General features: G+C 40.2%; 1 protein-coding gene across 4 annotated transcripts in view; it reads left to right on the plus strand.

The window, feature by feature from the left end:
* Positions 1-21,032, plus strand: part of ASAP1 (ArfGAP with SH3 domain, ankyrin repeat and PH domain 1) — a 178,994-nt gene that overhangs the window by 59,682 nt on the left and 98,280 nt on the right. For 2 of the 4 annotated variants that reach the window (XM_060775871.2, XM_060775877.2), the window contains exon 3: positions 6,191-6,320. In XM_060775871.2, the coding sequence (XP_060631854.2) occupies positions 6,191-6,320 (130 nt within the window). Of the gene's footprint in view, positions 1-3,014; positions 3,227-5,531; positions 5,608-6,190; positions 6,321-21,032 lie in introns of those variants that run through there. The other 2 variants (XM_067467283.1, XM_067467284.1) reach the window with 2 other exon arrangements.

The following is a 21,032-nucleotide window of genomic DNA, read 5'->3' on the forward strand; positions in this document are numbered from 1 at the left end:
GCTGGGATTTATAGTTCACCTACAATCAAAGAGCATTCTGAACTCCACCAACGATGGAATTGAACCAAACTTGGCACACAGTTCTCCCATGACCAACAGAAAATACTGGAAGGGGTTTGGTGAGCAGTGTCCTTTGATTTCAGAGTTGTAGTTCACCTACATCCAGAAATCACTGGGCATTCAAACAATGATGGATCTGGACCAAACTTTACACAGACACTCAATATGCTCAAATGAGAACACTGGTGTAGTTTGGAAAAAAATAGAATCTTGACATTTGGGAGTTGTAGTTGCTGGGATGTATAGTTCACCTACAATCAAAGAGCATTCTGAACTCCACCAATGATGGAATTGAACCAAACTTTGAACACAGAACTCCCATGACCAACAGAAAATACTGGAAGGGTTTGGTGAGCAGTGTCCTTTGCTTGTGGAGTTGTAGTTCACCTACATCCAGAGATCACTGTGGACTCAAACAATGATGGATCTGGACCAAACTCTACACGAATACTCAATATGCCCAAATGTGAACACTGGTGGAGTTTGGGGAAAATAGAATCTTGACATTTTGGAGTTGTAGTTGCTGGGATTTATAGTTCACCTACAATCAAAGAGCATTCTGAACTCCACCAATGATGGAATTGAACCAAAGTTTGAACAGAGAACCCCCATGACCAACAGAAAATACTTAAGGACATCCAGTCCAACTCCCTTCACCAGGGCAAGAAAATGTAAACAAAGCCCTCTATATCTATCCAGCCATAGATATAGATATGTATGATTCACACACATACAGATATAGTATCATAGATTTGAAAGGGACCCCTAAAGAAGGACAATAATATGTTGCATGTTCCAGAGTAGGCAAACCAGACAATCTCTACATCAACACTGAAAGAAACAAGAAGTGCTGTTTATCCACAAACATCAAGACATTGCATATATTAGAAACCTACACTTTATCATTACTTTATTTTTGAGATCACTAGACTGGGCCACAGCAACGCGTGGCAGGGGAAGGCTAGTAAAGATAATAAATGAATAAAGATAATTAATAGAAGGGAGGGTGAAGTGAAGGATAAAGCCAATGGGATTTTGGCCTGCATCAAGAGGAGCATAGTGTCTAGATCTAGGGAAGTCATGCGACCCCTCTATTCTGCTTTGGTGAGACCACACCTGGAACAATGGCTTCAAACTACAAGAGAGGAGATTCCATCTGAACATTAGGAAGAACTTCCTGACTTATTTATTTCTCGTGTCAGGGCAGCCAGTCAATTATATTACATTTCTAACAGAACAAAGCAAACAAACAGAGAAAATAGAAAATGTGTGAGTTTGGTAGTTGATTAAATGTCCTTTGACCAGTATCTGGCCACTTGGAGTGCTTCTGGTGTTGCTGCAAGAAGGTCCTCCATGGTGCATGTGGCAGGGCTCAGGTTGCATTGCAGCAGGTGGTCAGTGGTTTGCTCTTCTCCACACTCGCATGTCGTGGATTCCACTTTGTAGCCCCGTTTCTTAAGGTTGGCTCTGCATCTCGTGGTGCCAGAGCGCAGTCTGTTCAGCGCCTTCCAAGTCGCCCAGTCCTCTGTGTGCCCAGGGGGGAGTCTCTCATTTGGTATCAGCCATTGGTTGAGGTTCTGGGTTGGATCCTGCCACTTTTGGACTCTTGCTTCCTGAGGTGTTCCAGCAAGTGTCTCTGTAGATCTTAGAAAACTATGTCTGGATTTAAGTCGTTGACGTGCTGGCTGATATCCAAATAGGGGTTGAGCTGGAGATGTCTCTGCCTTGGTCCTTTCACTATTGCCTGCCACTTCCCGGCGGATGTCAGGTGGTGCAATACCGGTTAAGCAGTGTAATTTCTGCAGTGGTGTAGGGCGCAGACATAATGCGGCATGTCTCATTAAGAGCCACATCCACTGTTTTAGTGTGGTGAGATGTGTTCCACACTAGACATGCATACTCAGCAGCAGAGTAGCACAGCACAAGGGCCGACTTCCTGACTGTGAGAGCCGTTCAGCAGTGGAACTCTCTGCCCCGAGGGTGTGGTGGAGGCTCCTTCTTTGGAAGCTTTTAAACAAAGGCTGGATTGCCATCTGTCAGGGGTTTTATTTATCGTGTCATCAGCAACTATACCATTGTGTTACTATTCTAACAGAACAAAACAAATACACAGATTAAAAAGAAAAGAAAAAAAACCACACAGAGATTTTGCAAAAAATGTCCTTTGACCAGTATCTGGCCACTTGGAGTGCCTCTGGTGTTGCTGCAAGAAGGTCCTCCATTGTGCATGTGGCGGGGCTCAGGTTGCATTGCAGCAGGTGGTCTGTAGTTTGCTCTTCTCCACACTCGCATGTCGAGGATTCCACTTTGTAGCCCCGTTTATTAAGATTGGCTCTGCATCTCGTGGTGCCAGAGCGCAGTCTGTTCAGCGCCTTCCAAGTCGCCCAGTCTTCTGAGTGCCCAGGGGGGAGTCTCTCATTTGGTATCACCCATGGATTGAGGTGCTGGGTATGGCGCTGCCACTTTTGGACTCTCGCTTGCTGGGGTGTTCCAGCGAGTATCTCTGTAGATTTAAGAAAACTATGTCTTGATTTAAGTCGTTGACGTGCTGGCTGATACCCAAACAGGGGGTGAGCTGGAGATGTTTGTCAGGGGTGATTTGAATGCAATATTCCTGCTTCTTGACAGGGGGTTGGACTGGATGGCCCATGAGGTGTCTTCCAACTCTTTGATTCTATGATTCTATGAAGGAGGTAAGCAGGGACGTTGGATTAGCGACGCGCATGCGCACGGAGTCTTTCCCCGCTTGGCGTCACGTGACAGGGCGGAGAAGAGGCAAGAAAGTGGGCGGAGCTTTGCTCAGAGAGGAGGCGGAGCAAGAGAATGGAGGAGAGAATTCTCATTTCCTTATGTAAAGCGGGAGGGGGGGGGAGATAAAAAACGCGCATGCGCGTCCTCTCAAGCTGGCGAGAGCGCGCGCCTCTGCTCTTCCCCCCCAGCGGCAGGCGCATGCGCAGGAGCGAGCCTGCCTGCCTGACTTGAGAGCCAGCTTCAGTCAGTCAAGAGACACAGAGAAGGAGAGAAGGAATAATCTTGGCTGCTTCGGAACTGGAATTCCCGTCGAATTTTCTCTACTTTTTCGAGCCTTTTTTTTCCTCTCCCTCCATCCCCCCCCAACCCAGGCTTTTGGGGGGGTCCTTTGGGAGGGAGGGGGGCCTCTTTGCAAGTTAGTACTTGGCTGAGGAGAAAGGGGGGAAAGAGGGGGGGACTGAGGGTCTTTTTGGCGGGGAGTTTGTGGGTTTGGAGGGAAATTGGGGGAAGCTTGTGAGGGGAAGGGGCCTTGGTGGGGTCTGTGCTGATGGGAGAGGTTTGTGGGAATGGTGTGAGAGAGTATTTGTGTATATATTTGTGTCTATACCAGGCAGGGGCCAACTTTGGCCTTCCAGGTGTTTTGGACTTCAACTCCCACAATGCCTAACAGCCTCAGGCCCTTACTTTTTCCCCTTCAGCCGCTTAAGCGGCTGAAGGGGAAAAAGTAAGGGCCTGAGGCTGTTAGGCATTGTGGGAGTTGAAGTCCAAAACACCTGGAAGGCCAAAGTTGGCCCCTGCTTGATAGACAGTTATAGGAAAATGTCAGAAAAGTGTGTGGGTATGAGTGAGTGAGTGTGTGTATCCAAATGTCCAAAAGATGGTGTGCCTGTGTATATATACAGCTTCCTCTTTTCCCCATGGAAAGGAGCCTGGAAGTCCAGCCAGAGGTTCAATGTGTGTGTAATAGATATATAGATATATATGAATGAAAGCAAACCTCTCTTTCACTGTTGAGAGGAGCCTGGAAGTCCAGCCAAAGGTTCAAAGAGAAAGAGATAGAGCATGTGTTATATATGTGTGTGTGTTTGTGTGTGTATCTCAGTGTGAACATCTCTTTTCCCCATAGAAAGGAGCCTGGAAGTCCAGCCAAAGGTTCAAAGAGAGGGATAGAGCATATGTGTGTAGTGTGTGTGTGTGTGTGTGTGTATGAATTATATATATGAGCCTCCCTTTTCCCCATAGGTTCAAAGAGACAGATCATGTGCAGGTGCATGTTATGTGTACGTGTGTGTATATAGATAGATAGATAGATAGATAGATAGAGTGTGAACCTCCCTTTTCCCCATAGAAAGGAGCCTGGAAGTCCAGCCAGAGAGTCAAAAAGAGATAGAGCATGTGTATGTAATGCGTGTGTGTGTGTATATATATATGAATGAGCCTCCCTTTCCCCCATAGGTTCAAAGAGAGAGAGAGTATGTATATATATATATAGAGAGAGAGAGAGAGAGTGAACCTCCCTTTTCCCCATAGAAAGGAGCCTGGAAGTCCAGCCAGAGAGTCAAAGAGATAGAGCATGTGTATGTATGTATGTATATATATATATATATATATGAATGAGCCTCCCTTTTCCCCATAGGTTCAAAGAGAGAGAGAGAGAGAGCAAGTCCATGATTATGTTGTGTGTGTGTGTGTGTGTATGTCTCTCTCTCTCTCTGTGTGTGTGTGTATATGTGTATATATATATATATATATATATGAGCGAATCTCCCTTTTCTTCACAGAAAAGAGCCTAGAAGTCCAGCCAGAGGTTCAAAGAGAAAGAGATAGAACATGTGTAATTGTATGTTGTGTGTGTGTGTGTATCTGAATGTGAACTTCCCTTTACCCCCTAGAATGTAACCTGGAATTCCACCCAGAGGTTTAAAGAGAGATAAGAGATAGAACATTTGTATGTGTATGTAATATGTGTGTGCATGTGTGTGTATCTGAGTGTGAACCTCCCTTTTCCCCTTAGAAAGGAGCCTCGAAGACCAGCCAGAGGTTCAAAGGGAAAGAGAGATAGCATGTATGCATGTGTGCAAACCCAGTTTCCTTATAGAAAGGAGCCTAGAAGTCTAGCCAGAGGTTCAACGAGAGAGATAGCATGTGTGTGCATTTAATAGATTGATAGATAGATATGATTGAAAGTAGTCTCCTTTCCTCACAGAAAGGTGCCTAGATGTCCAGCCAGAGGTTCAAAGAGAGAGATAGAGCATATGCATGTAATATTTATAGATGTATCTTGAGTGTGAATCCCCCTTTCCCCATAGAAAGGAGCCTAGAAGTCCAGCCAGAGGTTAAAAGAGAGAGCGAGTATGTATTTGTGTGCATAATATGTATATATGGGTTCAAACGCCATAAAAAGAGCCCAGAAGTCCATTCAGTGGTTCAAAGAGAGATAGAGTATATGCATGTGTATGTTATCTATCTATCTGGGCACGAATCCCCATTTCCCCATAGAAATGGGGCTGGAAGTCCAGCTAGAGATTCAAATTGTGTGTGTGTATGGGTGTGTGTATATGGTGCGTAGAAGGGACCGAGTTCTTTATACCCTTCCCTCTTTTCTGCTAAGGAGATCAAGAAAGATCTAGTCAGAGATTTTGCTCTCTAAAAGAAAAAAGGAAAGAAGGGGTGGGGGGGGGGAAGAGTGGGCAGGGATTCTGCAGCTGAAATAGGGAAGGATCTGAAGGACTGGAAGGCACGCCCTCTTATTTTTAAAGAGAGGGCATTTCGAGGGACTGTTGAAGCAGTCACAAGGTATAGTAGGGGAGGCAGCTAGTTTGAAAGCCCCCCCCCCCCTTTTTAAAGAGAATTTGTGTTGCTGGGAGGAATTAAGTCTTCTGATTACATCCCATAAGGAAATAATGATCCACGAATGAGTCAGTTTAGATAACCTGTTTTACTAAATGGTGACTATGAATATGGATTTGAGTCTAGAATGGGAAGGCAGAGAGGAAGAGGATGTCTGCCTTAATTTAGGAAGCACATCCTGGAGGGACAAGGTTTAGGAGAGAGGAGTCTCGATAATCTTCAGTGAAGCACTGAAGTGGAGCAACACCCAGTCCTGGTATATTTCTTCCTGTGAAAAAAGCGTGGAGGATTCAGTGTTGGTGGGTTCAGCGACAGCCCTGCAGGGATGACATCTCCCCTCTGATGAAACAGACTGTATTCTGAAGGGCATCTCCATTTTTCTAACTGGATACCAGGGCATGCTGGAAAGAAAAATCGTACTGCCACTCCTTCTTCAGCTTAAGCTTTTAGATGCTCTTCCTTACGCTTAATACTCCTTCTCTCCTTGTCTTTTTCCCCTCTGCTATCATCATCCGTCTCTGTTGGGCAGGATCATGCCGGACCAGATCACTGTGTCGGAGTTTATTTCTGAGACCACAGAGGATTACAACTCCCCCACTACTTCCAGTTTTACCACCCGGCTACAGAACTGCAGGAATACAGTCACACTTCTAGAAGAGGTAAATAAAGATTATTATCTCTGTCTTGTTTGTATACTGGGGCAACCAACTGATATTTTCAATATTATCCTGCTTTCATAATAACTATGGAATGCTTGTTATTTGATTGCAACCATACACAGTCACGCCTCTTTTGATATCTCTGAATTTCAAGGGTTTTGGTGATAAATGAGTTTGGATATTTTGTATTATTTTATGTTTTATTCATGATGCCAGCAGTATTGGTAGGAACATGATTACTTGTTGAGATGATTATACAAAACAAATAGATGTATAGAATAGAGTCTGATGTGTTTATCACAAGTGACGTAATAAATAACAAATGGTAAGGACAAGCTAGGAGAAAAGGTGTTTCTGTTGGAAAGTTATAAAGAGATATATGAGTGGTTGGAATACAGTGTTGAAACCAAGCGAGGAAGATGATGGAAATTGATGCAGTGACATTGACTGCTTTATGGTGTCACTGATCATCTTAGCCCAGTTCCTTTTTCATTTTGAAGGTTAGTTACTGGATATCAGTTGCAGTTTTAATTGGAATACATAGATATGTACAATTTGAATATTTGCAGCATGTGTGTAAAATTTAATGATTTTGTAATAAACTGAGCTGCTTAGAGATGTGTTTGTCATAAAGGGAAAACAGGTTTGCAGGAAGTATCATAGTAAGGTTAAAAGGAACCAAGTTAGATTTTTCTATCCTGTTCTGTCTGCATGGTTTCTTAAATGCTGCCACTTCTGTTGTGATGTGTTTTATGGTTTCCCGTTGATAGTGCACACATTTCTTTTTATTTTTCAGAGGCTTTGGGCACATTATTGCAGGCCTAGTATATTTCTTGGTCTTGGTGTTGCTGATGTGGCAGAATGAAATTGTACTGCTCGTGCTTTGTGGAACATAAAATTTTCTTCTGAAGGATTATGTACAATTGCTGTCTTGTTGAATGCAGCCTTTATATATGAATAACTGTAGAAGTACTATGTAATTAAAGAATAACACTGGATGATAAAATGAGTGGTATGTGAACATCTTGTTTTTTCAGGAGTAGCATTGATTCAAGCTTGTACATGGAGATCAGGAGGGAAGTCAGGAAGGTGTGCACTATCTGGCATGGTAGTACCCAGTTTTAAATGTAAAACTGGCTGTCTTCGCATCAAACAGTCCTGCAGGTTTTCTTCATTAAAAGATTGGCAGCTGTTTAGCTAAAAGAAATCAAAAGTTTTGCTTGACGCCTGATAGGCAAGTGATAACCTGAAGTTCTCCTTCTGGCATTCATATCCAAACAAGAAGGGGACAGGGAATTCAGTTTGTGTACAGCATGTGAGTTAGAAGGATCAACCAGGACCTGGCAAGAAAGCAGTATGAATTTGATAATTTATGTCTTTTCCAGGCAAATGCAGTCAAAACAATCTCAACAAAACACATGTTGCCACGCTTTTGACATTAATAAATGTATGTGCAATGCTGAAATGTTAGTGGTAGAACTTCTGAAAATTTAATATTTTGGTAAAACAAAAGTTTACAACAAGTGATGTGGACTATTCAATTTTTTCTGTAATTATCTGTATTAATCACACACTTACTAGTAGAAAACCTGTGCCCAGCCTTCGTTTTTCAAAGGCCATTGTGTTGAGCAGAAGAATCAGACCACTAAACTGTGTAAGAATGTGTTACAAAAGTATATTCTTCCAACCATCTTCCTACCAGTTGGGACAAGTTATTGGTCCAGAACCATGTTTGTGGCACAATTCCCATGGAATTAGATCAAAACATAGGCATTTTATGATCTCATTTTGACATTTTCTAATATCCTCAAGTTTCAAGTTCTTCTGTATTCAGTTTTTTAAAAAAATATGACCCCCTACCACAGCTAGAATAAATGTTATCCCAACAAATAAATTCCATTCTGCCATCTTGTTCTACTTGGAGTGTCATATTGGGACAAAAATGATATCTGTGTCTGGGTTGCTGTGAGATTTCTGGGCTGGTTGGCCATGTTTCAGAAGCAGTCTCTCCTGACATTTTGCCCACATCTATGGCAGGCATCTCCAGAGATTGTGAGGTCTATTGGAAGCTAGGCAAGTGGGGCTTACATATCTCTGGAATGTCCAGAGTGTGGGAAAGAATTCTTCTGTGTTTGAGGCAAGTGTGAATGTTGCAATTGGCCACCTTGATGAGCACTGAATGGCCTTTCAGCTTCAAAGCCTGGCTGGTTGTTGCCTGGGGGAATCCTTTGTGGGGAGGTATTAGCTGGCCCTGATTCTTTCATGCCTGTCATTCCCCTGTTACTATCCTGATTTTAGAGTTTTTTAATATTGGTAGCCAGATTGTGTTCATTTTCATGGTTTCCTCCTTTCTGTCAAAATTGTCCACATACTTGTGGATTTCAATGGCTTCTCTGTGTAGTCTGACATGGTGATTGATAAAGTGGTCCAGCATTTCTGCATTTTCAAATAATATGCTGTGTCCAGGTTGGTTCATCAAATGCTTTGCTATGGCTGGCTTCTCTGGTTTAATTAGTCTGCAGTGCCTTTCATGTTCCTTGATAGCTGTGTCATTTTGTGCTTGAAGGACTAGGTAAACTGATGGCTGTTTGGATGAGAAAAATTGCCTCCCCATGCTCAGGAATGGGAAAGCAGCAAGTGCAAGTTTCTGTTAGGCACAGTTCAAATATATTTGTCTGTTTTCCTCCTTCTTTGGTCCATGGATCCTCCTAAAATATGTTGCTGGATGTTATGCAGTGAATTGTTTATAAATGTTGGCAACAGCTCCTTCCACAACAGTGTCTCATGATTTCAGTGTGGTTTTTTGCTCTTTCTAGACAAAATCAAATTGAAGTCATGAGACACTGTAGCAGAAGGACCTGTTGCTAATGTTAATAAAAAAAATCACTGCAAAACATGCAGAGACATGTTTTGGGAGCATCCATCGACCAGAGAAGGAGGCATAAAAAGAAATATCTTTGAACTGTACTTAACAGAATGAATTCTTTACTACTCCATTCATGGAAGAATGGGTATGACACAGGAAGAATCTTACCCGGGTTGAGGTGTGGCAGTCCCTTGACATCACTGACCTCCTGCTTGGTGGGTGGGGGCACTGTCATGTAGCAAGGATAACATGCTCGTTTGTAGTGTGCAGTCTCGAGGATGCTCCTCCACCAAGCAACAATGAGCCCAAAGAGACTTCATAAACTCCCAAGGTAATGGATATGCGGACTGTGTTCTTTCAGCTGCGTCAAACATGATACGCACTAGGGACTGATTTAATTATTGATGAATAGCTGGTTGAGTTCAAAGGTAAATTCTACTGCCAAATAAACCAAGAAAAGATGGCATAAGAAAATGGTACTGCTTCAGTACTAAGAAACCATATCTTCTGAAGGGATATGTGTACCTGGGCAAATTGCCTGGTACACCACTGTTATAGTGGTTACAATGTTGTTGTGGAACCATATTTCAACACAGCACAAAATGTGGTGAGAAGCCATTTTTAGAACTAGCAGAAATAACCGAGACATATGCATGTCAGCACCATTTCATAATCTTTTACACTAGTCTTTCTCCAGTAGGTCAGTGGATAAGAAAGCTGGCAGGCAGTACATCATGTATGGAAAGTATGTTTGCAAGGACCACTGCAACACTGAAGCCATATGTTTTATCTAAATAATGATAGCCATTTATTGACCAATATGAGATAGAAGATTACTCCACAAAGATATAACTGCTATGTTTTGCATAAAATAAAGTAAAATAAACAAAATCAGGTGTTTGCCTTCTAATTTTATGTTGGAAATTATAGTAGGAGTATTTTAAGGACACAAACATTATTTTGGTTACATTTTTAACAGAGAAGGAGGTCTACCAGCATCTCAAAACAAACATTTTTCTCATATGAACAGTGTTTTATAATTTGGATGTTGTGGAATATTCTTGATTCCACATTCATAGATACCTGTGTTAACACGAGACATCTTTATTTCCTTAAATACATGGGAATTCTATGGCACCTGTGGGCCATATGGTTTTTATACTCCTGTTCTATGGGGTCAAAAAATAAAGTAATTCAGTGCAAGTTTATTAATCTATACCATGTCAGCACAACTTGTCAATAGTAAGAGGCCAAAAATTAGATACACTAAACCTTTTGAGGCCGCAAATAGGTTTTTAGTACCTCACCTTCCAAGTAAGGTATAATTAATGATTAATTAGGATTGTTGTTGCGTGCTTTCAAGTCGTTTCAGACTTATGGTGACCCTAAGGTGATCCTATGATAGAGTTTTCTTGTCAAGATGTATTCAAAAGAGATTTGCTGTTGTCTTCCTCTGAGGCTGAGCAAGTCTGACTTGCCTAAAGTCACCCAGTGGGTTCAGAGACATAGTCCAAGGTTCAAACCTCTTTGCCACACTTTCTGAAATCTGAATTTCTTCCCTCTCTGTTTCCTATCTATCCATCTTTCTTTTTTCCTTTTCTCCCTCCCTTCCTCTTCTCTCTTTTCTGTCTGCTTGCCTTCCTCCCTTCCTTTCCCTCCCCCTCTTTTTCATATATTTTTTCTCCCTTTCCTTTTCTCCCTTCATCCCTGACTCAACGGGGGGGGGGGGGTGCAAGTTGTGGCAGTGGGCGCAAGAGGGGGGGGTCCAAGTGGCAGCAGTGGTACTCAGTGGGCCAAACCAGTGATTTGTGGAAGCTGCATATGGCCCAGGGGCTGCATGTTGTGCAGGCCTGATCTATCCAGATGAGGGTTATATGAGAGCCCTAATCAAACACTCTTTCTGGAAATTAAGTTCTGTTGAAATCATCTAGACTTCTAAATATTATCTTTAGTTTTTATTTAGATATTGGAATATTTAGGACAAAACACTTAGAGAAGTAACTGATTGCCAAAAAATACATATGAAAGTGTTCAGAAACTGTTCTCCTCAGCAGAAGGACTTGAGGATTTACTCATTCTCGTTCCATCCTCTTCTTAAAAACAACATTAATTATATTTTTCATTTTGTCATTGAATCAGCATTCTGTTTCGCAATAAGATGTTGACAAAAATAAATATTTTTTCATATTATTTCATCCCTGCCAATGAGACATTAAATATCTGAGTTTCATTTTCATGTCATAACAAATAGAATAAATTCATGAAGGTGGTGATGGAATTCAATTACTTTACTGATTATAGTTTCCTCCTCTTTTCCCAGATAGCAAACCAAACTGCTGATCTAGCTTTTAAACTTCCTCATAACTTAATGTAATGTTGTGCTACAGCTCACTTTTCTGTAGGAAAGAAAATCCATGGAATGGTCTTTTGAAGATTGCATTTAATGAAAAGGTTGAAATAGACATTTGTACTAGACATAGCAGATAAAATTTTTCCAACATGACAAGTTTTTAGAGGGCCTGTTAATACAATACCAGCAATTTTTCAGAAGAGAAATACTCGAGGTCAAGAGAGCTTGAAGAGCTCTTGTACTGCTAACTGAAGGAGTACTAGATAAAAAAAATATCCAACATTCGTTCTTACTTTTTATACAAAGGATGTGGCAGACATCTGGTCTAGGAAGAGGTGAAGTAATAGTATCATCTTGGGCATTTCTTTCTTTTTTTTCTCTTGATGGTCTATGAAATACTTTCATAAACAGGGAATTCTTAAAGGTATACTCAGATCAAAACAAATCCAAAATAATGGAAAACAAGCAGCACATTATTTCCCCATATACGTGATACTTTTGGTTGACTTATCAGATTTGAAACACATTACCTGGTATGCTAATATACTGATTGAATATTACATAATTGCTACAGTTGAGTGGAGGTAATTAAGGTATGAAATTGTTTTGTTGAAATTGTGCCTCAGTAGATGATCCTCCAATTTTGAAATAGTGGCTGTAGTGTTTGCACAAATGACAGCTCAATTGACATGGCACTGGAGGTATACTGGAAGTCTGACATGTCTCTTGTAAGAGTTTGTATGCATTTTCCCTAAGGTTTCCTCTGTAACTGCAGTTGCAGAATTAACTATGCCCCTGCTAGTATGGATATGCAAGGAATTGTTTGAAGTAGATTTGTTGTAGACTGGTTTACAGGGTGCCCCCCTATCTCAAGTACAATATGTTTATTTTTCTTGATGCCCACAAAGATACCCAGCAGGTGTCTCTATGTAAGTATCTAGATTTAGATCAAAATGCTTAAGAAAAAATAATTAATTAAATCCAGATGCAGTGGATAGAGCATATTTAATAGCAGATAGAAAAGTTGTGGGATTTTTTTTCTTAAAGGAAAAACCCTACGCTTCCATTTTGAAGTTAGCCTTCTTACAGAGAAGAAAAAAGTATAACTTTTATAGCAAAAAAGAGATACAACTTTGAAATTGTTCTTGTTAAGAAGTAAATGGAACAACACAAACTTTGATAATTGTTATTGTTTTGTACCTTCAAGTCAATCATGACTAATTAGTCAATCATGACTAATGGCAAGTTGGCAAGATTTAGTCAGATGTGATTTTCCATTACATTCCTTGAAAGTTGAGATAATGACCTGCCCTATGTTACTTAGTAGGTTTCTATAGCTGAGTGGGGATTTGAAACCTGATTTCTAAGAATCCTAGGTTGCACCTACACTGCAGAATTAATGCAGTTTGAAACCACTTTCAGGCTGGATGTACACTACTTTATATCCCAGGATCTGACCCCAGATTATCTGCTTTAAACCGAATTATATGAGTCTATACTGCCAGTTAATCTGGGATCAAATCCTGGGCTATAAAGCAGTGTACACCCAGCCTAACTTACTTACTTTGGCAATCCCTCGTAGTTTGAGGGTGATGGTCCTCCAGATGTGATGTCTTGTTGGTTGGTCCATAGGTGGCTATGGAGCCCTAATCTTGATTCGTATGTTCTCCCGCGGTGAGGAAATCGGTTTCCAGGCAGAAGACGGTCCCGGTGAGGGTTGGCTTGACATGCCTTCCTCTTGGCACGTTTCTCCCTTTCGCCCTCTATTCGTGCCTCTTTGAATTCTGCAGAACTGCTGGTCACAGCTGACTTCCAGTTAGAGCACTCAAGGGCCAAGGCTTCCCAGTTCTTGGTGTCCATGCACGCCACAGTTTTTAAGGTTGGCTTTAAGCCCATTTTTAAATCTCTTTTCCTGTCCACCAACATTCTGTTTCCCGTTCTTGAGTTGGGGGTAGAGTAACTGTTTTGGGAGACAGTGATCGGGCATTCAGACAACATGACCAGTCCAGCGGAGTTTATGGTGGAGGAGCATCGCTTCAATGCTGTTGATATTTGCTTTTTCCAGCAAGCTGGTATTTGTCTGCCTGTCTTCCCAAGAGATTTGCAGGATTTTTCAGAGGCAGAGCTGATAGAATAGTTCCATAGACAGTCCACATTTTGCAGGCGTATAGCAGGGTTGGGAGGACAGTGACTTTATAAACAAGCACCTTAGTCTCCCTACAGATGTCCCGGTCCCCAAACACTCTCTGCATCATTTGGAAAAATGCTGCACTCGCAGAGCTCAGGCGGTGTTGTATTTCATTGTCAGTGTTGAGTTTTGTGAAGAGGTGGTTGCAAGGTAGCAAAAATTGTCAACATTTTCTAATGTTACACCGTTAAGCTGTATCTCTGGCATTGCAGAGGGATTGGCTGGTGACTGCTGGAAGAGCACTTTGGTTTTCTCAATGTTCAATGAGAGGCCGAGCTTCTCATATGGTTCTGCAAAGGTATTTAGAGTGACTTGTAGGTCTTCTTCTGAATGCTCACAAATGATGTTATCATTAGCATATTGGAGTTCTATAACAGATGTTGTTGTGACCTTGGTTTTGGCTTTCAGTCTGCTGAGGTTAAATAGCTTGCCATCTGTCCGATAGATAGTCTAACTAACATGGCTTAGTTCTATTGAATCCTGGGATTTGTAGTTGGCAAGACACCAGCACTTTTTGGTAGAGACAACTAAAATGGTTCCATACCATTGAGCCATGGCAGTTAAAGTGGTGTCAGATTGCATTATTTCCACAGTGCTGGTGCACCCCTTGTCAACACTAAAACCACAACATCATGCTGTCTCAAAACCTTGGTATGCTCTGATTTAACATATATTGTATGAGTCATGTGGAATGTAGTGAGTCATCGCACATCACCTTTGCCTCCCTGGGATGCTTCATATCCAGTGCATTCCCAGTATATGTCGAAATTAATACAGATGAAGATATGACTCCTGGTCATTTGGCTTTAAGATTGCATCTTGAATTAACCTTAGGATGTATAGCTGAACCAGGATCAATGAAATACGATCCTCTACGAGTAGATACAGTCAGATACAGTCAGAAAGTGACTATCTGCATTGTTGTACCAGCAGAAGAAGTCCTGTGTAGAGTTTATTATGGTGATGCTGTCCACAACTTGCTCATAGATCAGTAATGATGACCAGTACTTTATTATTTGTGAGAAGCAGCCAGATAGTTGTCAATTTTAACTATTAAACAATATTCCTTTTTATTGCTGCCATCTGATTTTCCAGGAGTAAAAGCAGAGTCTGGGAGTACTCTAAAACTGCTCATCTGATTTAGGAATAATGTGCTCTCATCAAGTACTTGTAGCTTTCTTGCCTTCTTTCTCGTGGAGTACATCCTCTGTTCTTTGGGCATTCGAAAAATAGTGTATTTTTAATTAACTGAATGGTAGTGTTTTCAGTAATCAGATGAATCTGTATTGTACAAGAAAGATAAGATCTCTTGATAGGTTTATGCTGTCTCAATTGTTATAGTTCTCTTTTATTGGCATGTTAGCTGGTAGTGAATGTGATACTGTGTGCCAACAAACACCATAAATAAATTATGCATTATGTGACCCAAGTCAAGTCATGAATCTCTCAATAATATCCAATGGAAAACCCTGAGTTGTGTTGTTATAAGACAAGGGCTTCTCTCTCCACTTTCACCAAATCATCATGTTTCTTTTAACCTTAGTCATGCTCCTCTTTCATCATAATACATCTGGAAGGTGGGATCCAAGTCTAAAACAAAGTTTATGTACATTAAACCATAAGAAAACAAAGGTCCCACTATCTCAGCCACCCATGTGTACAATTTCAGATTATGAAGTATTTCAGATTTCTGGATAAAAGATGCTCAACATGCATTTTCTTGCAAGTATTCACTTCCTTTGACTTTTCCACATTTTGTTCTGCAGCTGAAATTGATTTACTTGGTATTTGTTAGCATTTAATATACAGAAAATACTCATCATTCTGAATGTGCAAACTATTTATATCATGGCTCAAAATTAAGTAAACAGAAATGAGCTAACATTTGTTGGTTATGTAAGTGTTCATTCCCCTTGGCTGTTATGTGGCTAAGTAAATTCTGATTAAAAACTGTATAAGGCAGTTTATACATTTAAATTCAGTATCTTTAATATATACAAAAGATCAATGTTAAAATACTGTTAAGCTACCAAGAACATGTCAAAGCAGTTGTGTACCATCAGCATACTACTGGCACTAAACCACAAATCTTCAGTCTGCCTTTCCCAGCAATGTCATGCAGATGTTGAATAGCATAGGGAATCAAAGAGATCTCCGAGAGACTCCATAGGCCAATAGTCAAGAAGTTGAACAGGAATCTCCTTCTGGTCTCAACCCCTGGGTAGAAATGGACCCAAAGTGCCTCTCCAGTGAAATGACACAGATAATCCTTTTCATCCAGGAATCTCTTCAACTGGGAGACCACCCCACTTTCCCCCAAAAGAAAATGTTGGACATTGGCTAATAGTGTCCTCTTTAGGCATGCTAGAATCTTCCTTGTAAGGAGGCATCCAGTCCCCTTCTGACCCTTTCAATGAGCTGTGAAAGTCATGGATCTAGCAGCCATGTGATGCCTCTCAACTGTCCAAGGATCGTATTCCACTGATGTGCATCTCCAGTGCCACATAATCATTAAATGAGAAAGTTCTCAGAACAGCACACTCATTAAAACCAAGGAGCTACCACAGAATCATAAAGTTGGAAGAAAACAAGGTCCATCTAGTCCAACCCCTGGCTATAACAGGAACACAAAATCAATGCACTCCCCACATATGGCCACCCAGCCAAAAACCTCCAGAGGAGGAGACTCCGTACACTCAAAGGACATTTTTGCTAATATTTTGGTGGAATCCCATTTCCTGCAGCTTTAATCTACTGCTCTGCGCCCTAGTCTTTAGAGTAACAAAAACATGCTTGTCTCCTCAATATGACATCCTTTCACATTTTTAAACATGATTATCATGTCCCCTCTCTACTGTCTCTTTTTCAAGCTAAATATGCACAGTTCCCTAAGCTGCTTCTCATAAGTTTGGCTTCCAGACCCTTGACCATTTTATTCGCCCTATTCTGGACATCTGTCAGGTTCTCAATCTCAAAACAAGTCTGGACTGAAGTTATACAGAAGTATAATACAACCTCCTCTGACCCCCAAACTCTGAACATCTCAATGAACATTAAACATGATTTCATGCATTGAATATGGATCTGGAACAGGAAGAGAATGTGTCTAGATAATATTTTTTTCTGTTGCAATGCAAGTGATGATCATCGTAACCATCACTAATGTTATATGAAAATCCTAATATTGGATGCTCTCAAAATTTGCAGCCCATTCTGACTCTTGCAGCCACCCTTATTTTCGTTGTGATATGCTGCTTTTTTGTTTCTTCTGAGTATAAAACATGAGAAGAAGTTGTTCTGGGAATGCTTCATTGGCATGTCTTTTTTGTGCAAGATCTTTTTTTCCAGTAAAGTGCATGAGATGGCAAAAAGCAAAATATGTCCTAGGATTTTTGCAGTACTATGCATTTTACTCAAAAATGAGCTCTTTAAGCAGCTGGTTCTTTTGAGATAGAATAGAGCTTTCTGGGGTTTTTTTTTTAAAAGAGTTTCTCTTCATTTTACTTTGGCATGACACAGCATGTCTGGGCATATTCCAATTTCTCTTAGTAATGTTGTTGTTTTCTTTGTTTCCTTGCATATTATTTATTCTTAATGGAGTCTTCAATTGCTTAGATGTGTTCTGCTGGTAGTTTTCAGATGTGTGTCTTTGTTATAAGTAGCCCTTGTTAAATAATCATAAAATAGGAAAGTAAAAAAGCTGTTCCTTAAAAAACAAAAAAACAAAAAGTAGAACAGTAAGAACAAGAATGAAACCACTTTTAAAAATAACAGTCCAAATCCTGACTTGGGACCTTAAATAGTCCATTTCCTTGTATGTTTCCTCCTGTGTACTGAGAGAATCTGAGACCCTGACCTGTATTTTTATTTTGGCTTAATTTCTCCAGTTGTCTACAAGTCTTTTCAGTCTTGGAATGCCCTTTTTAGAAAAAAGTTACAATATGGCTATTCCAGGAAGTTTTGGAGAGGTCGGCATGTTGATCCTGATACTGAGTACTTGCTACTGCTGTCTTACATCTGGCATGGTGTTTTGCTTATTGCAGCTGTTGTAACTTCTTTTGAATAGTTTTAATTATGTGGATTGTTAGCTGCTTTAACCTTTTTTTGATGAAAACAAGAAGTTTTTATAGCATACTCCATAATTTGGGTTGTATTGGAAAATGTATGTGATGTATATCCATCATTACCTAGAATGACAGATGAGAAAAATGGTTTATAGGTTTAAAATGTTAACAATTGCTTATGTCATTTAGTTAAGCATAAATGGAACACTGCACTGTTATCTATTTTTTACTTTTGTGGTTTACCTCATGCTAACAGAAAAGTGAAAGGAAATTGAGAGATAAGGGGAGAATTGGGCACACTCAATTGTTTATATTGAGCATTCATTGCAAGTTTAATTCAAACAAATCCTTAAATTAGTAGTAGTCGGTATATTTCATCATCTAAAATAGAACAGTCTTTGTAAGTTCTGTAATAATATCCAGTTGTTGAAATGAACAATTTGTATGCAGGTGACAAATTCTGTTGACTTTCACAGCAATACACAATATATTCCAAAATAGCTGACCATGTCACTACAGCAATAGCACCATTGAATTGCTTCAGCAGATATTAATCTTACGCATAAATGCTGACTGCGCAATAATTAAAAGAATGACTATATTCTTGTGGTACAAATATTAGAACTGAGGATTATAACGTAAGTACTTCAGGCATATTTACTTAATAAGACTGTATTTCTATTTAATTTAAGGATAGATTTGAAGTAAATTTGAAGGATCCCTTTATCTAAATAGAATGATGAAAGCCAAGAGCTTAGTTGAGTGGTTCTCAATTTTCCTAATGCTGTGACCCCTAAATACTGTTCCTCTTGTTGTGGTGACCTCCAACCATAAAATTATTTTCGTTGCTACTTCATAAATGTAATTTTGCTGCTGTTATGAATCGTGATGTAAATATCTGATATGCAGGGTGTATTTTCATTCACTGGACCAAATTTAGCACAAATACCCAATACACCCCAATGTGAATACTGGTGGGATTGGGTGGGGATTTATTTTGTCATTTGGGAGTTGTAGTTGCTGGGATTTCTAGTTAACTCGTAATCAAAGAGCATTCTGAACTCCAGCAACAATGGAATTGAACCAAACTTGGCATACAGAACTCCCATGACCAACAGAAAATACTGGAAGGGTTTGGTAGGCATTGATCTTGAGTTGTGAAGTTGTAGTTCATTTACCTCCAGGGACCATTGTGGACTCAAACAATGATGGATCTGGACCAAATTTGGCACAAATAATCAATATTCCCAAATGTGAACACTAGTGGAGTTTGGGGGAAATAGAGCTTGACATTTGGAAGTTGTAGTTGCTGGGATTTATAGTACACCTACAAGCAAAGAGCATTCTGAACTCCACCAACAATAGAATTGGACCAAACTCCCCACACAAAACCCCCATGACCAACAGAAAATACAGTATTTTCTAATGGTCTTTGGTGACCCCTCTGACACCTTGCGACCTCTCCAGGGTCACGACCCCCACGTTGAGAAATGCTGGCTTAATTCTTAGCCATCCTCTACTGTGTTGACGCTACTTTGAGGGAATATGCCAAAGAGCCATCACTGCTGCCATTTCCCACCCAGGCATTCAAAAACCCGAAAATCAGCTCAGTGGCAAAGTGTAGAGGAGGGTTGGTGCTTCTTCTCATGCCCTCTTGGGACAGGCTAAGTTCTCCCCTTTATCCATTCTTCTCAGAGAAGGGAATTGTTCCTTTTTTGATAAGAGTTAAAATACAGTTTGTACATTAACTTATAGATAAGACAACCCAGAGTTTGGGGGTTGATTTTTTAATCAAAATTGCTAGACTTATACATATTTATATACAGTAATTACACAAATTGTAACAGCTTTGGCTTAATTTTTTTAAAGAATATTCTGACCATGTGGGTTATTTCCTAAAATTTTCCAGCTATGTGTGACCCAAATAGTTTTGGAGTGCTATAGAGATATGTTGGCGACACAAAGCAACCATTCCATTAATTTTCAGCCTCACTGAGTTTTAGATAACACTGCTTACATACAATGGTAACTTTTTCTGGTGATATCCTTGGTTTTTCAACCACAGTTGTATTTTGAAAATTAAATTGAAGTCAACGTTCGTTTTGAAAGTCTGTGAAAGAAGAAAGAGTATAAAACAGGCAGGTGTTTTGGACTTCAACTACCATAAATCCCAGCTACCATACTGGCTGTTAGGAATTTTGGGAGTTGAAGTCCAAAAACAACTGGAAGTCCAAAGTTTGTCCATGCCTGCTATAAAGAAATAGTAGGAAAAACTCTGTACCTAACCAAAAACCTCACTTTGTGTGTGTTTGAATTCTGGAAGAGTGGTTTGAGGTAGTAAAACCACAAAGAAGCATTGTAGCAGATAAATGTCATAATTGCAGATTTAATGTGTTCCTAGTAATGGACTTTCATTGTGCCACTGCTTGCGGTCAGATATAAGAAAAAACAATCTGATGTTTGTTTATGTTCACATTTGTCAATCTAACAGTCAGATACTGCTGAGGCATTTTTAAAAACCACTTTGCTTTAAAATAGTGTTGAGTAAAGCATGGTCAACATGCCAGAACTTTTAGAAGGAAAACACTTCACATTAAGGGCAAAAAATAGATGGAGGGGAAGATTGCTAAGTCACGCTATATTTATAATTAAGTCCCAGAGGGTGCTTGGGTTTGCATTTTTCAAACTGAATACATTGCCACATGCCAAGTAATCTGTTTCAGTTTTTATCCCGCTGAAATAAAAACCCAAATGACCTTTTTGAGAACAACAGTTGTTTCCACACAAATCTGGGATTTCACTCTGCTCTTAAGTCTGGATATCTCTTTTAAATAAGAATTTTCCATGGCACGATTCTCTTTCATGTTTAAAAATGAACTGCTTCACCACTTGAAATTCATTAGCAAAAGTTCCTATGCTAAGCCTGAACCATTATGTACCTGTGATTCCATTTTGGGTGAATTGCGTTGGATCAGGCTGCATACGTAACTGCATGCAATCTGCAAAACCATGAAGCCAGAACAACAGAGAAGCCATTGTCCATGGTGTCTGCACTTGATTCCTCTTGCCTCCCTGGTTGCTTCTGTTTGGTGCTTGGGAGTAATATGTTCCTTTAGGGGGCAATGGGGGTATTGTTATTTTTAGAAGCAGCATAATGCCTAACTTAATTTGGGTTTTGGTGCAGTGTGTTAACATGTACTTATTACATCAAAACGTTGTTTGGGGATCATTTCAGGGATTTTTA

Source organism: Anolis sagrei, chromosome 4 (assembly GCF_037176765.1).
Source record: "Anolis sagrei isolate rAnoSag1 chromosome 4, rAnoSag1.mat, whole genome shotgun sequence".
NCBI classification, from domain to species: Eukaryota; Metazoa; Chordata; class Lepidosauria; order Squamata; family Dactyloidae; genus Anolis; species Anolis sagrei.